This window comes from Hippoglossus hippoglossus, chromosome 16 (genome assembly GCF_009819705.1).
Source record: "Hippoglossus hippoglossus isolate fHipHip1 chromosome 16, fHipHip1.pri, whole genome shotgun sequence".
Lineage (NCBI taxonomy): Eukaryota > Metazoa > Chordata > Actinopteri > Pleuronectiformes > Pleuronectidae > Hippoglossus > Hippoglossus hippoglossus.
In genome coordinates this window covers 2,919,893-2,938,003 of record NC_047166.1, presented here as the reverse complement: position 1 = coordinate 2,938,003, position 18,111 = coordinate 2,919,893, and the positions used below count along the sequence as shown (strand labels likewise).

General features: G+C 43.2%; 1 protein-coding gene across 2 annotated transcripts in view; it reads right to left on the bottom strand.

Moving 5' to 3' along the window:
• dgkb (diacylglycerol kinase, beta) overlaps positions 1–18,111 on the bottom strand; it is a 58,304-nt gene that overhangs the window by 25,344 nt on the left and 14,849 nt on the right. For both annotated transcript variants that reach the window (XM_034611394.1, XM_034611393.1), the window contains exons 6-20: positions 17,642–17,789; positions 15,665–15,802; positions 13,170–13,219; positions 12,036–12,110; positions 11,337–11,456; positions 10,712–10,829; positions 10,014–10,102; positions 9,004–9,120; positions 8,710–8,808; positions 7,620–7,721; positions 5,875–5,948; positions 5,184–5,258; positions 2,971–3,056; positions 2,240–2,329; positions 1,288–1,448 (exon numbers count right to left, since the gene is read on the bottom strand). In XM_034611394.1, the coding sequence (XP_034467285.1) occupies positions 1,288–1,448; positions 2,240–2,329; positions 2,971–3,056; positions 5,184–5,258; positions 5,875–5,948; positions 7,620–7,721; positions 8,710–8,808; positions 9,004–9,120; positions 10,014–10,102; positions 10,712–10,829; positions 11,337–11,456; positions 12,036–12,110; positions 13,170–13,219; positions 15,665–15,802; positions 17,642–17,789 (1,542 nt within the window). The remainder of the gene's footprint in view (positions 1–1,287; positions 1,449–2,239; positions 2,330–2,970; positions 3,057–5,183; positions 5,259–5,874; positions 5,949–7,619; positions 7,722–8,709; positions 8,809–9,003; positions 9,121–10,013; positions 10,103–10,711; positions 10,830–11,336; positions 11,457–12,035; positions 12,111–13,169; positions 13,220–15,664; positions 15,803–17,641; positions 17,790–18,111) is intronic.

The following is an 18,111-nucleotide window of genomic DNA, read 5'->3' as shown; positions in this document are numbered from 1 at the left end:
AATGGAGTCATTACCGTGTAACTGCAGCTGCCGTGCACTGTTTTATTCTGGGTTTTTTTTTTAATTCCACCTTAAACAACAGACGCAGGAATTATTTACAGAGAGAATTTGATTTTCAGAGTCGTCGTAATGTTTTGTGTTTTCATCGTTTACAGCAGCTTTGATTCTCTGTCACTGAATAAACTTCCCTCTGGTGTGAAGGGTTGGAAAAGGCGTCATGTGCGTCGTCTCCTTCACCGCTACTGTGAAACGACAGTCAAGTGTAGTTCCCATTGTGTCGAGAGCAGTGTGGTTATCATAGTACTAATTATAATGTTTATATATCTGATACCAGCCTGTTTTATACAGCTCGGAGGTTTAACGCTAAACCAATCTGGAGTCGATCCAGTTAGAAATGACAAAATGATTTGTATGAAATAATAGAATTTAAAGAAAGTCTATTCAGATATATTCTAGCTGTATCTTTTTGTTCCACGATGGTACAACAATAAATAAGATTATGACCTAAAGTCAATAATAATCTTTGTGCTTTTAATTCTCACTTTATATTGACATTTACTAGGAAAAAACTGGTGATATAAATATATTTTTTAAAAATCACCATGTAAACAATGTTTTACTAATTGAGGAATCTGGTGAATTACTGTGAATTTAAAACACAATATCAGAAGTACAAATCTTTTACTGTACGCAAACAAATATACACTATTGTACGGTCTGTATTTACAAATAATGTAATCCCAACTATTTAAAACAAGTCTATGCTAGTACTTATTTTTAATTAATATCGAATTAATTATATACTGTTTTTAGGCCAATCGTTGTTTTAACTGTCGTTCTGTGAGGCACTTAGTGGGACATCCTAGCATCAACTGTGACAAAGTTAAGTTATTATAAATTCAACTTGAGTTTTTCAGTTTTGTCTTTTGAATTCATGAAAAAAAAGCTGCTCAGGATCAGAAAGTGAAACTTTTTTCTTCCACTTTGGAATTTGTCACGTTCAAAGTGAGAATCAGCAGAATCTCAGCTGCACTGAGTTTGAAGACGTGTCTTTGTTTCACAACAAGACAAAATGCTGTCAATTGCTTGTGTGGAGGCAAAACGACACATCAAACTGTAATTTACGTTGACTCGTCTCTTTCCTGCAAGTTTGCATTTGTTAAATGCCTTGACTGGAGAGAGTGGTGTTAAGAGCCGAACTCTCTCTACGTTTATCCACCCACTGCTCATTCACTCCCTGTCTGTGCTGCTGTGTGCCTACAGACCTGATACTGACGTGGGACTCACCACTCCGATGGAGAAGTAGTTGTTTATAATGCTGTAAGGCACCAGGTCCCCTCGCTCCTCTTTGTCCGTGGGCGTGACGTCGATCTTCCAGCGGTCCAGCCTCAGCTCCGTGCTGTTCTCGATGTCCCGCAGGATCTTCAGGAGGCTCTCGCCCTCGTATCCTCGAGAAGAAGAGACCACACGAGCAGGTTGGACATTTAGATGAGGACAGAATGTGGCTGAAGCCTTCAAGTGGCAATAATCAAGAACTCTGATTTAATTAAATGATTTTTAAAACTGGTATTGGTCTTTGTTGAGATAAGACATAACACTTTTACTTTAATTACCATTTCCTTGTTATTATCAAATCCAAAATGTGCTTTAGATGTGGTTCTTATAATGAATGAATCCTAGTGTCTGTTTAAAAAATAGGTTTTAGTTTCCATGATGGTTTGATTCTCCTATAGATGAGAGAGAGAGAATAACATTTACAATTTCTGACATGAAAATCATTATATTTAGAGAATAAATACAAATATTGGTCCTTAAATCTCCTGAGGTTGTGCAGCAAATGATTTAGTTTTGATATCTTTAAATCTTAAACCCTTAGTGGTTTAGTTTAGTGCACTGCAGAAAATATTAATTGACTAATTGCTCAGTAAATCAACAGAAAATCTATAAGAAATGTTCATAATTGATGTATTGATGTATTTTTAAGAAAAACTCATTGAAATATCTCAAATTTAAAGATTTGCCGCTTTTCTATTTTCCAAAAATCTATTTCTTTGGGTTTGACGATTGATGTAGAAAATCCTCACTAGATAAAATGAGTGATCTGCAGCTCTATCTAGAGAAAACACTTCCTGAGCTTCAGAGCAGATCAGAGGTACAGACCTATATATAACTATAAATGCGATGAGGTTAATTGAGGACAATGTATTTTCACTGTAAAGCGTCTATTTTCTGTCGGTACCTCCTCCCCACCGCAGACATCTTGCCAGATCGTTGCCGGTGCCAAGAGGAAGTATACACACGGGGGGGTTCCTGTCCAGGTTGGCCTTATCTGGAGCAGAGGGACAAATATCACGACGCCGCGCCAAACAAAGCCAGAAAACAAAGTCACTGCAAAGACTCGCGAACGAAGCATCAAATCCATTTTGCGGCTCCACTTAGAAAACGACAAGTCAATATGAGCGTCCAGTTGCACAGTCTATTTCAAGAGACGCATTTTGCCTGATGGTTATTACCTCTCTTGTTCTGATTGATAAAAAATTGAGGCAATTTATGAGAACCCAAACAAGTAACGCGTCTTCAAGACCAGAGAGGATGCTGGGTGATTCTTTTTTTCAAATGACGGCTAATATGTTGTTTTCCAACTCACGTAATCGTCCCATTTTACCTCCCCTGAACATGCAGGCTCGGACGTAATGAAAGTGTTTATACACAAACCATAAAGTACGCTTTACCATTTCAGGCTGAACAACAAGAGTGCAGTCGGCTTTGAAATATAATAAAAAACAAACAATTTTTTTCCAAAAAAAGAAAAGGAAATGGGGTGTTTAACTTGGACCATGTTGTACATTATCAGAATCTGGGGGGCCAGTAGGATACATGTACTGTGGCACAGTGGGAGGTCGGGGGAGTTTGCAATTCTTTGTAAAATAACTCAAACAGCACAAATCTTGAATATATATTTTTCTGTACCTATGAAGTCCAGGATCCAGCCGACGGTGCCGTCCCCTCCGCAGGCCAACACTCGGAAATCAGGAACGTCTCTGAAGAAGTTCAACCTGGAACAAACACACAGAGGCTGGGCTTTACTTTACTTTCTACTTTTTGAGTCGTATATTTACTTCTCCGTTGCTCTGGAGAACATATTTAATGTTTAACAGAGATAAAATAACAGAGATATAATAACATATTTAAAAAAACGTTAAGTGTTTCCTATAAACACATGTTTAAAGGACTAAAAACATGAATCAACAGGTCTGTAAATGTGTAATTTGCAACTGCAGTGAATTTATTGAATCATTACAATGATAAAATAATAAAGTTATTATGTTTAAAAGAAAGAAATAAAGATTCAAGACACAACCTCACAAGAGGCCAAACAGAACATGATGGTTAAGATGAACTTAGATTAAGTTAAAGAGCTAAAATAAGTAAACTAACTCCTGTAAACTATGACATTATTTATACTTCAATACTCTATATATCAATACTTAACATTAATAGTAAAGTATGTTATCATCATCGTTGTCTGGAGCCTCCACTGCCTTTTCATGTCGAATCCCTCGAGGTGCGTGAACTTTCTTCTCATTCCGAGACAGTTTTAAAAAAATACCACAGCTGCTCCGGTGAAGGATGTTTAATTAAAACCTTTCAGCCTATTTGTTGCTCACAGACGCAGAGAAACAGATCACGAGCAGATCTTAAACCCCCGTGAAACATCCACAACTCGCTCTGATCCCACAAAGTAACACATGTGGCATCGACAATCACTCATTCAGGGGCTGCGCTGCCTGCTGGAGGGTTAATTGGATCATGACGGGCAATGTTCAGTCCAACTTCTTCCGTTCCTTCACAATAACAAAGCGCTAACTGAATGAGCCGGCCTCCGAGCCTCGTATGGCGGCTAAATGATTCGCTCAATTACTCTCCGACTGGGACCACAAACCACGTTAGCCTCAAAACAGACAGCCACTAACATGAAAGGCAACTTTGGGGATATTTAAATACCAAGAAACAAACACTTAATTTGCCGTAATTGCGTTAGCGAGGCAGCTAATTGACAGCATTGCGTGCGGCGGCGGCGGCCCTTGGCCTGCAGCGTCCGACGGTGACCGTTCACCTCGCTCTTCACTGAATATTAACAAGGTTACAAGCGGGGTGAGGTCACAGGGAGGAGCTCCGGCTTCCAGCAGGTGATGTTTCCGGCCACGTGCACGGACGCCGAAACATAACAGAGGACACAAGGTCACTTCCCCCAAAAAACTTGGGGCTCGTGGAGGTTTTTTCTGTTTCCTGCGTGTGCCGCTGGGTATTTATTTTGTATAAAGGCAGAAAGATTGTGGTTCTCAGGGCTAATCAAAGCCAAACAACGAGGCAGCACGGCGGCGAGGCATTCCTGTGCATTTCGCCGCCGCTGGACGCAAACGGCAAAGTGAAGGAGCCTTATGAATGTAAATGATCCATTCATCTTCTTAATCACAGATGTGAACCATAGGAAACCAGACGCCGGCTGTAGGTGTGGGCCGGCAGAGAGCTGCTCGTCTGTATGCGTGGTCACATGTGGTATAGCAGGAGTTTCACCCCTCATCTGTGGCGGCGGCGCCTCGTTCACGTACAGACTTTATGCATAAGGAGCCGCCGCTCGTCCGAGGCTGCAGGATTCGTTACGAGGGAACTCACCTCATTTGTGTGTGTGGAGGTCGAGGGAACGGAGAGGAGGCTCTAATACCGACGGCCTCCTCTCCTGCATGAGATGCTGGTTATTATACTGAGCAGAAAACAGCAGCGTGTTTGTAAACACATCATTAGTCAGTATGGTTTTTTAAATATAAGGAAGAATCGTGACCATCTGCCTTCTTTCCTTCTTTTGTTCCCTTGTTCCTTCCTTAGTTTTTTCCGTCCTTCCTTCCTTCCTATGTAAAGTATTGATTTTGCAGTTTATGGATAAAGAGTCATGGATAATCTACTTCATGTATATTTTACTATTGAAAACCTAAAACTAAAAAACCCTAAAGCTTCAATATTGTTTATTCTTTCAAAAAATATATTATTTCTTCGATGGAAACGTGTTATTTGGATTTTTTACTTTAATCTGTCACTTCAATTCAAAGCTTTACCTTCAGCAGTTTGTTAAAATGTAAGACACTTTAATGTTTGTCCATGTTTCTGGACAGTGACCTACGTACCCCGGCATGGGTCCGTTTTTGGCCAGGTTGTAAACTTGTCTCGGGTTCAGAAGATACTGGAACTTTCTGTAAATCCTTCAGGAGAGAAGATGCAAAGAGATCAACATGAGAAAACATCAGAGAAACACACAACAACAACCGAAGCATGTGACTGAAAAAACAGATGGATTTAGTGTCAGAAGTGTCAGCGACAGGCGGCGTCCAATCAGAGCGTGACGCCGCGGCGGACCGGGCAGCGGGGAGGGGACATCGCCAATGTCCCCTTGAGGAGAAACCATTAGAAAGACTAATTCATTTTAATTTCAATTTCATTATATCAACTGGCTGAAGTCATATTTTGATCTCATAATTTAAACGAATGAGGGCCGGCGTAATAAGAAGTGAATGAATATGTTTCAGTAATAACCCAATTAGCCCTGGGTTAAAGAAGGGGGACCAGCCAGGGCCGTGACAGTGAGGGGTGTGTGTCTGTGTGTGTGTGTGTGGGTGTGTGTGTGAGTGGGTGTGTGTGACTGTGTGTGTGTGTGTGTGTGACGGTGGAGGCGGCCAGCGTTAGGTAAATGTTATTGTGTTTTTATTTGACTGAGAGAGCCTAAAGCACTCGGCAGCCAGAGGCCACGCCGCTGTGTGGCGGAGGATCAGGGCTGGAGAGGCCTCTCGCAGCGTGTTGAGACAGATCGTGTGCGCTCACCTCTCTCCCTGCTTCCCCCCGCTCTTCGGATTGACAAACACCAGCAGAGGATGAGTGCCCTCTATTGTTGTGATCTGAATGGGAGATGTCAAAACAAACCGTCGGTGTTGGGAGACCGCAGGATGCTTCACAGGAATTCACTTTCAAGCCATATCCCCTCAGACGGCGTATCGAGCAACATGCGTTTCACGAAACCGTGGGTTTCCTGATACCTGCTCGTGGAGGTGAGGTGTGGCTGCACCTTTCAGAACGAGTTTAATCTACTGTTAATCATGAGATCTAATCACAGGAAGGGTATTCTTCACAACAACATCAATGTTCCTCTTCTGCTGTAGTTTATTTCAGTGATATGGTCGTTATGCTTGTTTTCCACTGGTCAGAAAACCCAATAACAGCCTCTAACATCTGGCTTGTGTCTGCAGGAAACATCACAATCCAGCTTCCCTCTCAGGTCAAATGATTCTGCAGGAGACAGGTTTTTAAATCAGCTGCGACACCTGGTGAAGGCGCTGATTTAGCAAAACCTGGGAGTTCAGAGAGCATCTATATGCTGTTGTGTGTTTGTGACGTAGAACTTGATGCACTGAGGGAAAAACTGAAACTTCTCTGCTCAATGGGAAAGAAGTTAATGGACTTTGGTTTGTGCGATTAAAGAAATGTACGAATATCCGCAAAAAAGTCTGCAGTGCATCAATCTACAGCCGTTTTCAGATTAGTATATTTAAGGACAATAAAAGAACCACAGATGTGTCGCACTAAAATAAATAACATCAATCATCACGAAACTGAGCAGATATTAAAGTTGATGAAGAATATTGATGTTGCTGTAGAAGATGTGAATGATTGCTCAGCAGATGCACTTTCAGTAAACCTGACGGTGAAAACAACCCTCGTCTTCCTCGGTCCTCTCAACTGGAAAACTCATGACTCATAATTTGGTCGTCGGTCTCATCCGTCCTAATTGACGGGGCAGCTTGTCTCGTGTTTTCTCCGGTGAAGCCGTGGACGGACAGAGGCCCGGCCCACACGGCATCACGTAAACAAGCGCTGCTCCAGCGGGCCCCTGTTTGAGTCCTTCCTGCAGTTAGTCTGCAACAACTCGCCCCGCGCTCACCCTGACACAGATGAAGCGCTTAACTCCCCCCTGTCTGCTATCCCAGCAGGCCGAGGGTGAATTAATGAGCTCCCTGTCCAGTCTGGAGTGATCCATTACTTCCTGTAATTATAAATAATAATCTTGATTATTACGCTGGTTAGCCAGCGAGAGGCAGAGATGGATGTGCCTGGGATATGATTCATCATATTTCTCTCTCAGCCGCGCAGCAGACGAGCAGTCGCCACAGACGACGGCAGGTTTCCATCGCTGACAGATACTCGAGAGGATCAGGCCGGACTCGAACGTACGACTGAGCGTCTGCAGATCCCCTCGGACCACACGACGCCAGGCACAGGCTCAAAACATGACATACAACGATGACAAAAGGTTTTATACTCGGACAGTCTCTTAAATTTACTTTAACAATATCAAATCTGTGCTGGCAAATACGAGATGGAGGAAATCTCCCTGCGTCTGTCTGACAACCACGGGTTAAAAAGATCCACAGTTCAGACTTGTGACAAAGTCAAATTCAGTGTTTTACCGTTTCCATTCATTTTACAAAGCTGTAAACAAAAGACTGACGTTTTATCAAACTGTTATTACATATTTTACTTTGTATATTTGGACCCTACTGTATTTCTCCTACCTGCAGCCCTTGTCCGTCCACTGTGACCGAGTTCGCTCTCTGCATCTTCCCTCGACTCGACTGACTGCACCTGGAGTCTTTCCTCAGCGTCGTCTGTCTCTCCTGGGGTCAAAGGTCAAGCAGTGATTGTTGACGTTACATTTCAAACCACTAAGAAATTAATAAATCATTTGTACTATTAGGAAAATACCATTGTTTGTATCGTATCGCAAAGCAAGTTTCTTTGTGGGTATTTCTGCTGTAACAGGGTGAGATTTATGAAACTGTAGTTTCCCCACAATTCATTACTTTAGAAGTGACCTCTTTGAGCTCGTTCTAATTATAGGGACAGTTCTGAGAAAAGCTATTTCAGTTGAGAATATTTAGATTTTCAGAGTAATTCCTTTTGAGGAACTGCTTTTTATTAACCATAGGGAAATTTATGTAATTCAATGGACAAATAAATCAAACAAATAAAAGATTTTAAATTACCAGTGTGTATGATTTAGATCTATCACCAAAATCAAATATATAATATTCATCTTTATGTTTTCTTATAATAATAATTTTCATATAATCAAATGAAACTATGAATCATCATATTTTTGTATTAGCCCTTGAAATTCTCGAGTCTTTTCTCTACGGTGGCCCAGAACAGACAAACCAAATAATTCCTGTTTTCTTTTACGTTACCTTAAATTTTTCTCAACGCTTGGAAGAAGAGGGTGAAGCTAAGTATATTCAGCTGGTTGCAATATGCAACTTCACCACTAGATTTGACTAAACCCTACACATTGAACCTTTAAAAGATTAAAAACGCATCAATAATTCATATTTCAACGAGCAGTTTATTCCGTCTTTTCTCCTGAACTTTGCTCGTGTCGTTCTGGAAATAATCTCTAGGAATGAGAACAATAATTGTGATTTCAGAGCTGAATGTGCAGCCCGACGACTGGATCCTCTCTCTCTCTTCCACTTGTGAGCCGCCGTAGCGAGTGAATTTCCCCTGAGACGATCGATGAAGCCTCATCACGTCCTCTCAGATCAACGCGGTGTCAAACGAGGTCGGCCACGTGACGGGGGCCCTGACCGGAGAGGAGCGAGCTCTTACCAGCACAACGGGGCAGATGGAGCTGGGGGGCAGGATGTGATCCTTCAGGGGTCCGCAGTCACACTCAGGCTTCACGTGGGAGGCACACTTGTTATGGAGCTGGAGGGAAAACTCGTGTTATTAACCACAAAAGGTTTTTATGTACATGTTCAGGACTTTGTTTGCGTTTCACGTGTCAACTTTCAGCCACAAACACGTGTTTTCCTGGGTGTAAATTGGTGAGATGACTTCCAGAAATACAAGTTAAACAACAATAAGCAGTGGGAATATAATGAGGAGGTGGCTGCCTCTCACCGTGATTTGACACCACACACAGTGGAGCCCAGTCAGACCCTGGTAACACTTAATGGTTTTGTGACACTTGTCGCACTTGGTGGGGCAGTTCCCCTCCACCCAGAAATGATGCATCACCTGCAGAGAGACGCAGAGACAACACACGGGAGAGAAGTGAGAAGAGAAACGTGCTGCAGGAAAAAACAAGAAGTACACAACCAGAGAGAGAGAGAGAGAGAGAGAGAGAGAGAGAGAGAGAGAGAGAGAGAGAGAGAGAGAGAGAGAGAGACAACACACAGGAGAGAAGTGAGAAGAGAAACGTGCTGCAGGAAAAAACAAGAAGTACACAACACACGAGAGAGAGAGACAGAGAGAGAGAGAGAGAGAGAGAGAGAGAGAGAGAGAGAGAGAGAGAGAGAGAGAGACAACACACAGGAGAGAAGTGAGAAGAGAAACCTGCTGCAGGAAAAAACAAGAAGTACACAACACAACCAGAGAGAGAGAGAGAGAGAGAGAGAGAGAGAGAGAGAGAGAGAGAGAGAGAGAGAGATGTGGAGAGAGCGAGAGAGCGAGAGCGCGAGAGATGGAGAGAGAGACATATATATATATAGAGAGAGAGAGATGCAGAGACAACACACAACAGACAGAGAGAGACAAAGATAGAGAGATAGAGTGAGAGAGACAAATATGAGATATGAGAGAGAGAGAGAGAGAGAGAGAGAGAGAGAGAGAGAGAGAGAGAGAGACACAGAAAGATGGATACACAGATATAGAGAATGAGAGATAGAGGTATAGATATCGAGAGATGGATACTTTGATCCCACAGGAAATTCAGGCGAAGGAGAGAAGGAAAGAAAAGAGAAAGAAGCGTTGCTCTCTGTATCTGTGTCTTCAAACTGCTCTCAGTCATTAGCGATGCTTCGCAGCAGACTGTTTTAATTCCATTAGAGGAAGAGAAACTCTCGAGCTAAGCTCCGCCGAGCGTCGCTGATCCAAGCGTGCCACCTGCCAAACACTCCAATCGGACACACCTCCGTGTTTTTCTTGGACTTGACGTAGGTTTTGATGCAGGACGGCGGAGCGCGCGCCACGCAGCGCTCGTGAACCGTGTACTTGCAGACTGGGAAAGAACAAGAGAAGAGTTTTTAACACTCACAGAAAAGAGAGAAACAGACTTTTCATAGAGTTATAAGTGACATAAACAAAAGGTTTGTGTGTCTGTAGCTGAAGAGGCTGAATCTGTCGAACCCTTCAAAGTTAAGCTATTCTCAGACATGAACTGAACTCCGGAGAATCTCCTGACTTTCTCCTGAGGGGCCGTGGACACAAATGTCTGAGTGAGAGCCTCCAGACTTTCTGTGGAGTTTCTCCTGAAAGCCTGAAGTCCACAGAAGGTCCGACACAGCAGGAGATTCTCTGCAGGATTCACAGAGAGCGAAGTGGGTGTGTTGGTGACGTTTCTAACTCGAAATAAACAAATATCTCAGGATGAAGAAGTTGTGTCACACATGTAGAAGATGTCGAGAGAGATTTTGGGTGATAAGAGCCGACGCTGGTGTCAATGTGCAGTAAACAAAAACAGGTGATCTCTCCGCAGCAGATACGTTAAGGTGCATTAATACGTCACGTCCTGCCTCCGCCTGCTGAGATTTCTACAAAGACAGACTCCAGAGAAAGTCCCGACCCGGTTCTCCGGACATCCTCCAGCGTTCGGGTGTGAATCACTCACATGAGCAGCAGAGTCCCTGCTTCCCCAGTCCGATCAGCATGTTGAGACACAGGTTGCAATACGCTGGTTTGTTGAAATGCTTCAGTCTCCACACGTGTTGACCGTCGTCTTTCACGTTCTGCAGCAAGAGGAACAGATGATCCGTTAGTTAACTGAATCTATATCAATTAACTGACTCTTTTAATCATCTCGTGGTCTCTGAGGATCGTCAGCTTTTCTTTTCACCGATTTATTTGTCATTCAGCTTGTTGATCATCTCCTGATGAGGGATTTTATATTATGAATAAGTATTTTCTATCATATTGTACTTTTTAAACAAAAGTGCAGCACAGACAGAGTTCAGGTCTTAGCAGTGACACTCATTCATAAAATATGAGATCTGGTGGGGATTTCTGTTGGAGATGGTCAAATGCTGCTATCTAGTGGGTAAATAATGAACTGGAGACAGAACTGATGATGGTTTGAGGGAGTATACCAGCAGGGATCCTGGATATTATTAAAATGATCCAGTATAAATGGAAAATAGCCATTAGAGGTGTTTGAGTGACCAACCAGGACTTTATTGAAATGTGAAGTATTAAGTAACTTTATCTTGCAGGATGTGAGAGAAGATGTGTGGACTCACCGTCTCCAGGCCCAGCAGCACCAGCAGAGGGATGGTGGTCATCCCGCCCTGGATCCACTCCTCCAGGGACACGGTGCCGTCGTGGTCGTAGTCGATCTCCTGCATCATTTCCTGGAGGATCTGGAAACAGAAACTATCGTGATGAACGATATCACCACAAGGCAAATCGCATGATTATATTCTTTGTGTAGGAAAAAACTTTAGCAAAATTGTATTAATCAAGTTTTATCTACATGGGAAATTATGTTTTTATCAGAATTTTTCATAATTTCCCTTATTTTTCGGGAAGTAATGTTTGGATCTGGATTAAAACAAGATCAGTCATATTTAAGGTGTTGAGATTTATGAGTTTGTACAATTTGCTGATTCACGTAATGATCAGGATCAGGTGGAAGGAGGTGTTCGGCCTGTGCAGAGGTGTGAACTCACTTCACGACCCCATGACCAACAAAAATAAGAATAAAAACAAAAACAGACACATTATAGAGACACAGACCCGAGTGCTGAGCAGTTAAAATAGAGGAGATACATAAATAGATAAAGCAAACAGCCAAGACAAAAAAAAAACAAGATAAAACTGCACAAGGACGGTCTCTGTCTGAAAAATAAAAAATAAATAAAGCTAAAAATAAGATCGAACAGCGAGCTGAAGCGGCCTCTGGAGTTTTGTGTGTTAATTCAGGGGCTGTGTTTTCTTACTGGTTTCAGCTCGGTCACGTCCCACTCCAGGTACTCTGCCACGTGCATCATCTGGGAGATAATGTGCTCCAGCTCCTGTGGCGAGACCACAGACGATCATTAGAGCCACACAAACACTGTGTTTACCTTTCCAGTATATTGCAGCCTTACAAACCCCGTGTCACTAAACGTCTGCGGCCTGAATAGACTGATCCACAGTGTGTAATGACAGGGGTGGGGACGTCATTCTTCTGCACAGACGAGCTGCACGCAGGAAAACAAAGGCAGCGTGGGAAGAGCTGCGGAGCTGAGGGGCTAATTACAATGGTTGGGTTTCTTGGGGGGGGGGGCAGAGTGGGTGGGCAGAGGGGGTGACATTATTATCTGGAGGCAAGTGAGGCCATGTGATGCTGAGGATCAGTCAGAGTGGACCAAGAGGTCACACGTTTAAAAATGTAACCACAAAAGTCCTAAAAATATGTCACTGAATTAAAAAACATGTTATAATAATAAGTTTATTTGTACAGCACTTTTCTAAACAAGGTTACAAGGTGTACTTCATTCCTCTTTCAGGAAGTAATGGTGGGACGTGACTAATAACTGGATCCATGACAAACTCCCTCCACACTCCCTCCTGACCCCGATATTCCACTCACTCCCTCCTCTACACTTTCTACATATCTACACATGTAGACATAACACTAATGCTCTCATTCATAAATATAATCACACCACACCACCATTACTTTCATCCATTCGTTTACCTGCACCATGTGTTTGTATTAGACAAAGAGGGATATAGAGATGGAATGATGAAGAGATATAAAGAGAGAGAGACAAGATAGAAAGACAGATAAATAAGGGATGGGTAGGTATAGAGAGATGGAAATAGATGGACAGACAGACAGACAGAGAGAGGAATGATTGAGAGAGAGAACAGAGGTAATTAAGTTGAGAAAGAGAGAGACAGACAGATAGAGAGATGGAGTGATGGAGAAAGATAGAGAAACAGACAGAGATAGAAAGATAGATTTCTGTTTATAAAATCATTCACTAATTAGGAATAATGGGAATGATATCTCCTGTCTCCCTTTGACTTGGTGAATAGGATCAGTTAAAGTAAAAGAAGTAAAGTTGAAGAGGAGCGATATTTACCGAGCTGTCTAAGGACCCGTTTCCATCGGTGTCATAGAGACGGAACATGACTGTGGAGACAGAAACAAAAACAACATCAGGTCACAGCATCAACACCCTGGACTCCCTCCTCTTCCTCTTCCCCGCAGGGGGAAGTTCAGTTACTGGAGAAGCACCTTGTTCTCACCTTGTTCACCCAATACTAGAAAAAACCTGCACCCCCCCTGCAACTTCAGGTGTTTCACCATGGAAACCAGTCACCTCCAGTATCCCAGCTGTGACTGGCCGTTCCTGAGCGTCATGACGAGCCCCCCCCCCCCCCCCACACACACACACACACACACACACACACACACACACACACACACACACACACACACACACACACAGTAAAGTCTAAACGCAGCCGAGTTGTAATAACAACAACACGACCTGTGTGCCGATCATTTTCTTTAGTGACCGTTATATATAGAATTGGCTGCTGACATCACGAGGAGTGATGGACGTCACATGGCGGCCGGTCAGGGCCACTAACCAGGAGATAATTGGCAGTTTCCTGAGAGACGGAGACTTTTTGAGGCACAGGGAGTGGAGGAGTGGAAGGGGGGGGGGGGGGGGGGAAACGGGGGTGAGGTGGATGTTGGTGGTGTAACGAGAAGGCGCCTGTGGTGACGCAAAGACGCACCAGGAGGCAACAGAGTGCAAAACATGGTCATGATGATTGTTGTTGACTTCTGTGTCAAGTCCAAATGAGAAAAAACTAGAAATATATTTATAAATGCTCCTCCAGCAATGATTTGAGATAAATAAAGTTGTATTAATTGAAACGAGATGTGTTTTGGGTTGAGTTCCTGTATTTGAATCACTTCATATTTTATTCAGACAGTCAAATACTCACAAAATGCTGCTATTAATAAAAGACAGATGACTGTATTTAAAACAGATTTTACCAAATGTCTGAGAGTCATTCAGAGTCTCCACTGGATTTTGTTGTTGTTGGAGTTAAAGTTTTAAAGAAGCATCCAAGTCAAACTCTGTTTATTATCTACATTTAATAACTTGATATTTAAATAACAGATTTGTTGTTTTGCTGTGACCTTTTGGTTTTAATCTCTATAGAAAATCAAAGTCACTATATGTTGACTTATTCTGTTTTAGCTGTTTTTTTAATTCTTTAACGTTCTTTAATTTTTAATGCATCTTTATAACGTCTGTGTTTTCAGTGCGTTGAGCCTCTCGGCCTCCGTCCTCTTTTCTTCATTTCCTAACACTGTTAGGAAAAGTGGTGTATAAATAAAGTTGGAGCATTTCTCAAGCAAACCAGTAGAGGGACCCCTCCACTACAGAACATGAGTGTGGACCACAGAGAGGGAGGGAGGGAGAGGGGGATGCAGAGAGGGAGGGAGAGAGAGGGGGATGCAGAGAGGGAGGGAGGGAGGGAGGGAGGGAGTTAATGTTCAATGAGACTTGATCCACAGTTAAATCCGTGATGTGCTCACACACATGCAGCTGAATAATTTAGTCGTTCCTGCACTTAATGAACGCTGCTCCTCTCAATAATTCAGCAGCTGGATGAGAATTACAGCAACACGAAAAAAAAAAAAAAAAAGGAATCACACTGATGTCCAATTACGCAGCGTAACCCTGTGAATAAATGATGTGATAAACACAATTAGGAGACGTGGGAATTTGTGTCAGTAAACTGCAAACGTCTCTTCGTAGAATCAGAGCTGCAGAGAGAAAGAAGATCAGGTGGAAAGAGAAGAAACTGGTGAATAACCTGGATTTCATTTGGAAATAAATCAAGAGGACGAGCTCCAGAGCAGAAAATATGAAAACATGAGGGATAGAAACTTTGGTTGTGAGCTACTTATTTGAATTAAGGAAAACGTTGGATTAAAGGTGCTTGTTAATGACAATGAAAAAGAGAAAAGTGTCTCACTCCGATGAAAAGCTGAACGAGTATTTCCTGTATTGGAGCTTGTTTAAGTTCATGTACTTCGTTCTTTTTGAAATAAGAAGTTGTTTTTTTTCCAGGATTCACAGGTAAACATTTTTGGGAAAATTGTTTCATGCAGTTGTGGACAAAACTAAACTACTTTCTGGTCCATCAGGCGACTTTCTGATTGGCTGATGTCTTCAGAATAAGACTCAGGATTTCCATCCACCTGTTTTTATATCCGATACTCTGCAGCTCTCGGGGACTCGATGCTGCGTTTTTCCACAGGGCAGCAGAGGAAGAATTCGTGGCATTAGCTCCGTCCTCACTTACCCTTTGCCTTTTTCTCTGGGCTTCACTCTGACCTCACGTTGTCTTTCCACCCGCTGAGGTTTTACTCAACCAGTCACATCACATCTGCTCCCTTTAACTCAGACGTCTGGCTTTTGTATTTCACCTTTTTTATGTGTGTTTTCTCTGAGATCCAGGAATCGAGCAGTGGCACCGTGTGCACACCGCTGCGCCTCTGATGCTTGCTGTATGATAACAGGATAATAAAACCCCGGATGACACTCACACTCCAGCTTGTCCTCGGGACGTCCGCCCTCCAGCAACGACAGGTAACACACGATGTCCTTGAGCTGCACCATGTCCAGAGGCTGCGGCAGAGCGGCCATCTTCAGGGGGGTGGAGCTCCCTTTGATCAGCTTCAACCCTGCGGGGGGGGGGGGACGGAGACAAAAGGTCAAAGCATCCTCTGCATCGCGGCTAATGTTAGCCCAACAACCTGCTGCGTTAGGAAGCCTGGCATTACTCAACCGATCAATCGTGTCCAGTTCAACCAAAGGTCAGAGTCGTATTTTGCTTTGTGTTTGGGAGCAGGGACGTTTTCTCACTGTGGATTTGTTTGAATTCTACACGAGAACGTCTCCATCTCATCTCACTGAGTTTAACAGTTAATGATGAGGAGCGATACGTCATTAACACCACTGGTTCTTCTCTCAAACATGGCCGATCATCTCAAAGTAGAGTTTACATACAGGATTCCCTGTGGTGCTGCAGATGCTAGTTTTCTTTCTCTGTTACATGAAATATTCAGTTTGCTAACCTTTAACCTTTGCTCCCGAGCTTTGGGTAGTGACCAAAATAAAAAATATGAACACAAGCGTCCTCTATGAGTTTCCCTGGCAGGCGGAGTCGACGGGTTTGGAGAACCACTCCTTGGCTGTGAAGCGGCAGCCAGTGGAAGTGGCTCAGGCAGCTGATCGGGAGGCTTCTCCAGAGCTTCCCTGTGGAGGTGAACACGAGTGTGTGAGTCCGAGAGGGAGCAGACACTTGGCTGACCCAGAACAGAAGCTGGAGGGATTATATATCCAACCTGGCTGAGACGCACCTCCAGATCCCTGAAGAGGGGGAAGACGTGGCTAAGGAGACGTCCTTCATACTTGTATAAGCAGCGGAGAGTGGATGCATGGATCATAGACTGTATATAATGGTGGACGACATGACAGCTCCAAAGCGCGAAGCCAAAAAGTGTTGATTACATAAAGATAGAAATAGCCAAAGGTGAATCTGCTCTCAGTGGCTATGCTGCTTGTAAGAAGTACGAGATTTGACAAACTAAGCAACGTCATCGCTAAGGAGACGTATCGACAGGAGCAAAGGTGCTGCAACAACTTCCAAGACACAACTCAGCCTGAATCAGGAGGACAAGGAGGCCGGAGCCCATCTGGAGTGAGCGACTGGGAGTGGAGCATGTGTGTTTAATCACAGGTGATGGGGTCGCGGGTCCAGATTTCACTTGGAGATAGTTGGAGGTAACGAGTCGGGTCCGATTTACTGGTTTGAATAAAAGACCCCGTGCAGGACGCTGCCCCTCCCCTCACCCCTCCCACTCCAAGCATTTATGGGGCTTCTACTGTGCCCTATAGCTCACAATGATACAAAAGCATTGTTAAAAATTGAATATAATGGAATTTCACATAGAAAACACTCATTTTCTGCCAATAGAGCCTCGTAAATCATGCACACTTTACCTTTAACTTAACTTTGTTTGAATTAACATCACAAACTGACGTTAGACAAAGTGTGGGAGGTTGGTGGGACTTTGCAGTTTCATTAAACTTTACACAAGCAGTCAGTGAACAGCTGTATTTCCTCCTGACTGAACCAACGATCAGTCCTGTTCCATGCATCAGTTAGTCATCACCGCATAAGAATGAGACATTAGTGTAAAATCTTATAAACAAACAAGACTCTTGCCAAGACAATTGGCAGCGTCTACACTACGATTTACATTGTTCTCCATCCGGCTGGACTTGGCAGCAGCTCTATTAGTCTGAAGGCTCGAAACAGAAAGAGGCTATTTTACATATCAATGAGGTGAAGCTCAGTTTTCTGTGTTATTTTAAAACTCTGTTAAAATGCTGCGAGGACAGAGAATAATTGTCACACTGGCGCTGGAACAGATTCATATATCATTAACGGACACAGGACGATGTCGTGTTTACACTCCGAACGTTCGTTGGAGTAAATATTTCATCTCTACACTTACCAGAGACTTTGGGTTTGTCAGAACATGAGGGACTGGGTTTGGTTCCCTTGTTGCTAAACGACATGAAGAGGTGTTGACAGAAGTCCTCTGGCAGTTCGCTCTCCAGGAACGTCTGCATGAAGACCTTAAAACCCTCAAAGTCAATCTCCTGCAAACGGGAAGAGAAGACGCTGTGTGTCATGGTAGAGCTGCAGAGAAACACACTGGGTTTTCAGAACGTGCTGCAGGAATTACAGCTGCAGCCGGAGAAAGTGGTGAGATCCGTCTTAAAGTAGTTCACTTGTTTCTGCAGCTCATTCCTTCGCTTACAATGCATGTAATGTGTTTTTTATTTTTCTGACAGCTTCATCCGTCCTGTTGATTGCTTGCTTGCCTGAATCTATGAGTCGTGTGCAGAACGACACATTAGTGGACCTGCATGTTGCATTTTGCTGTATTGTGCTGTGGAAACTGACTTATTACCAGTCTGT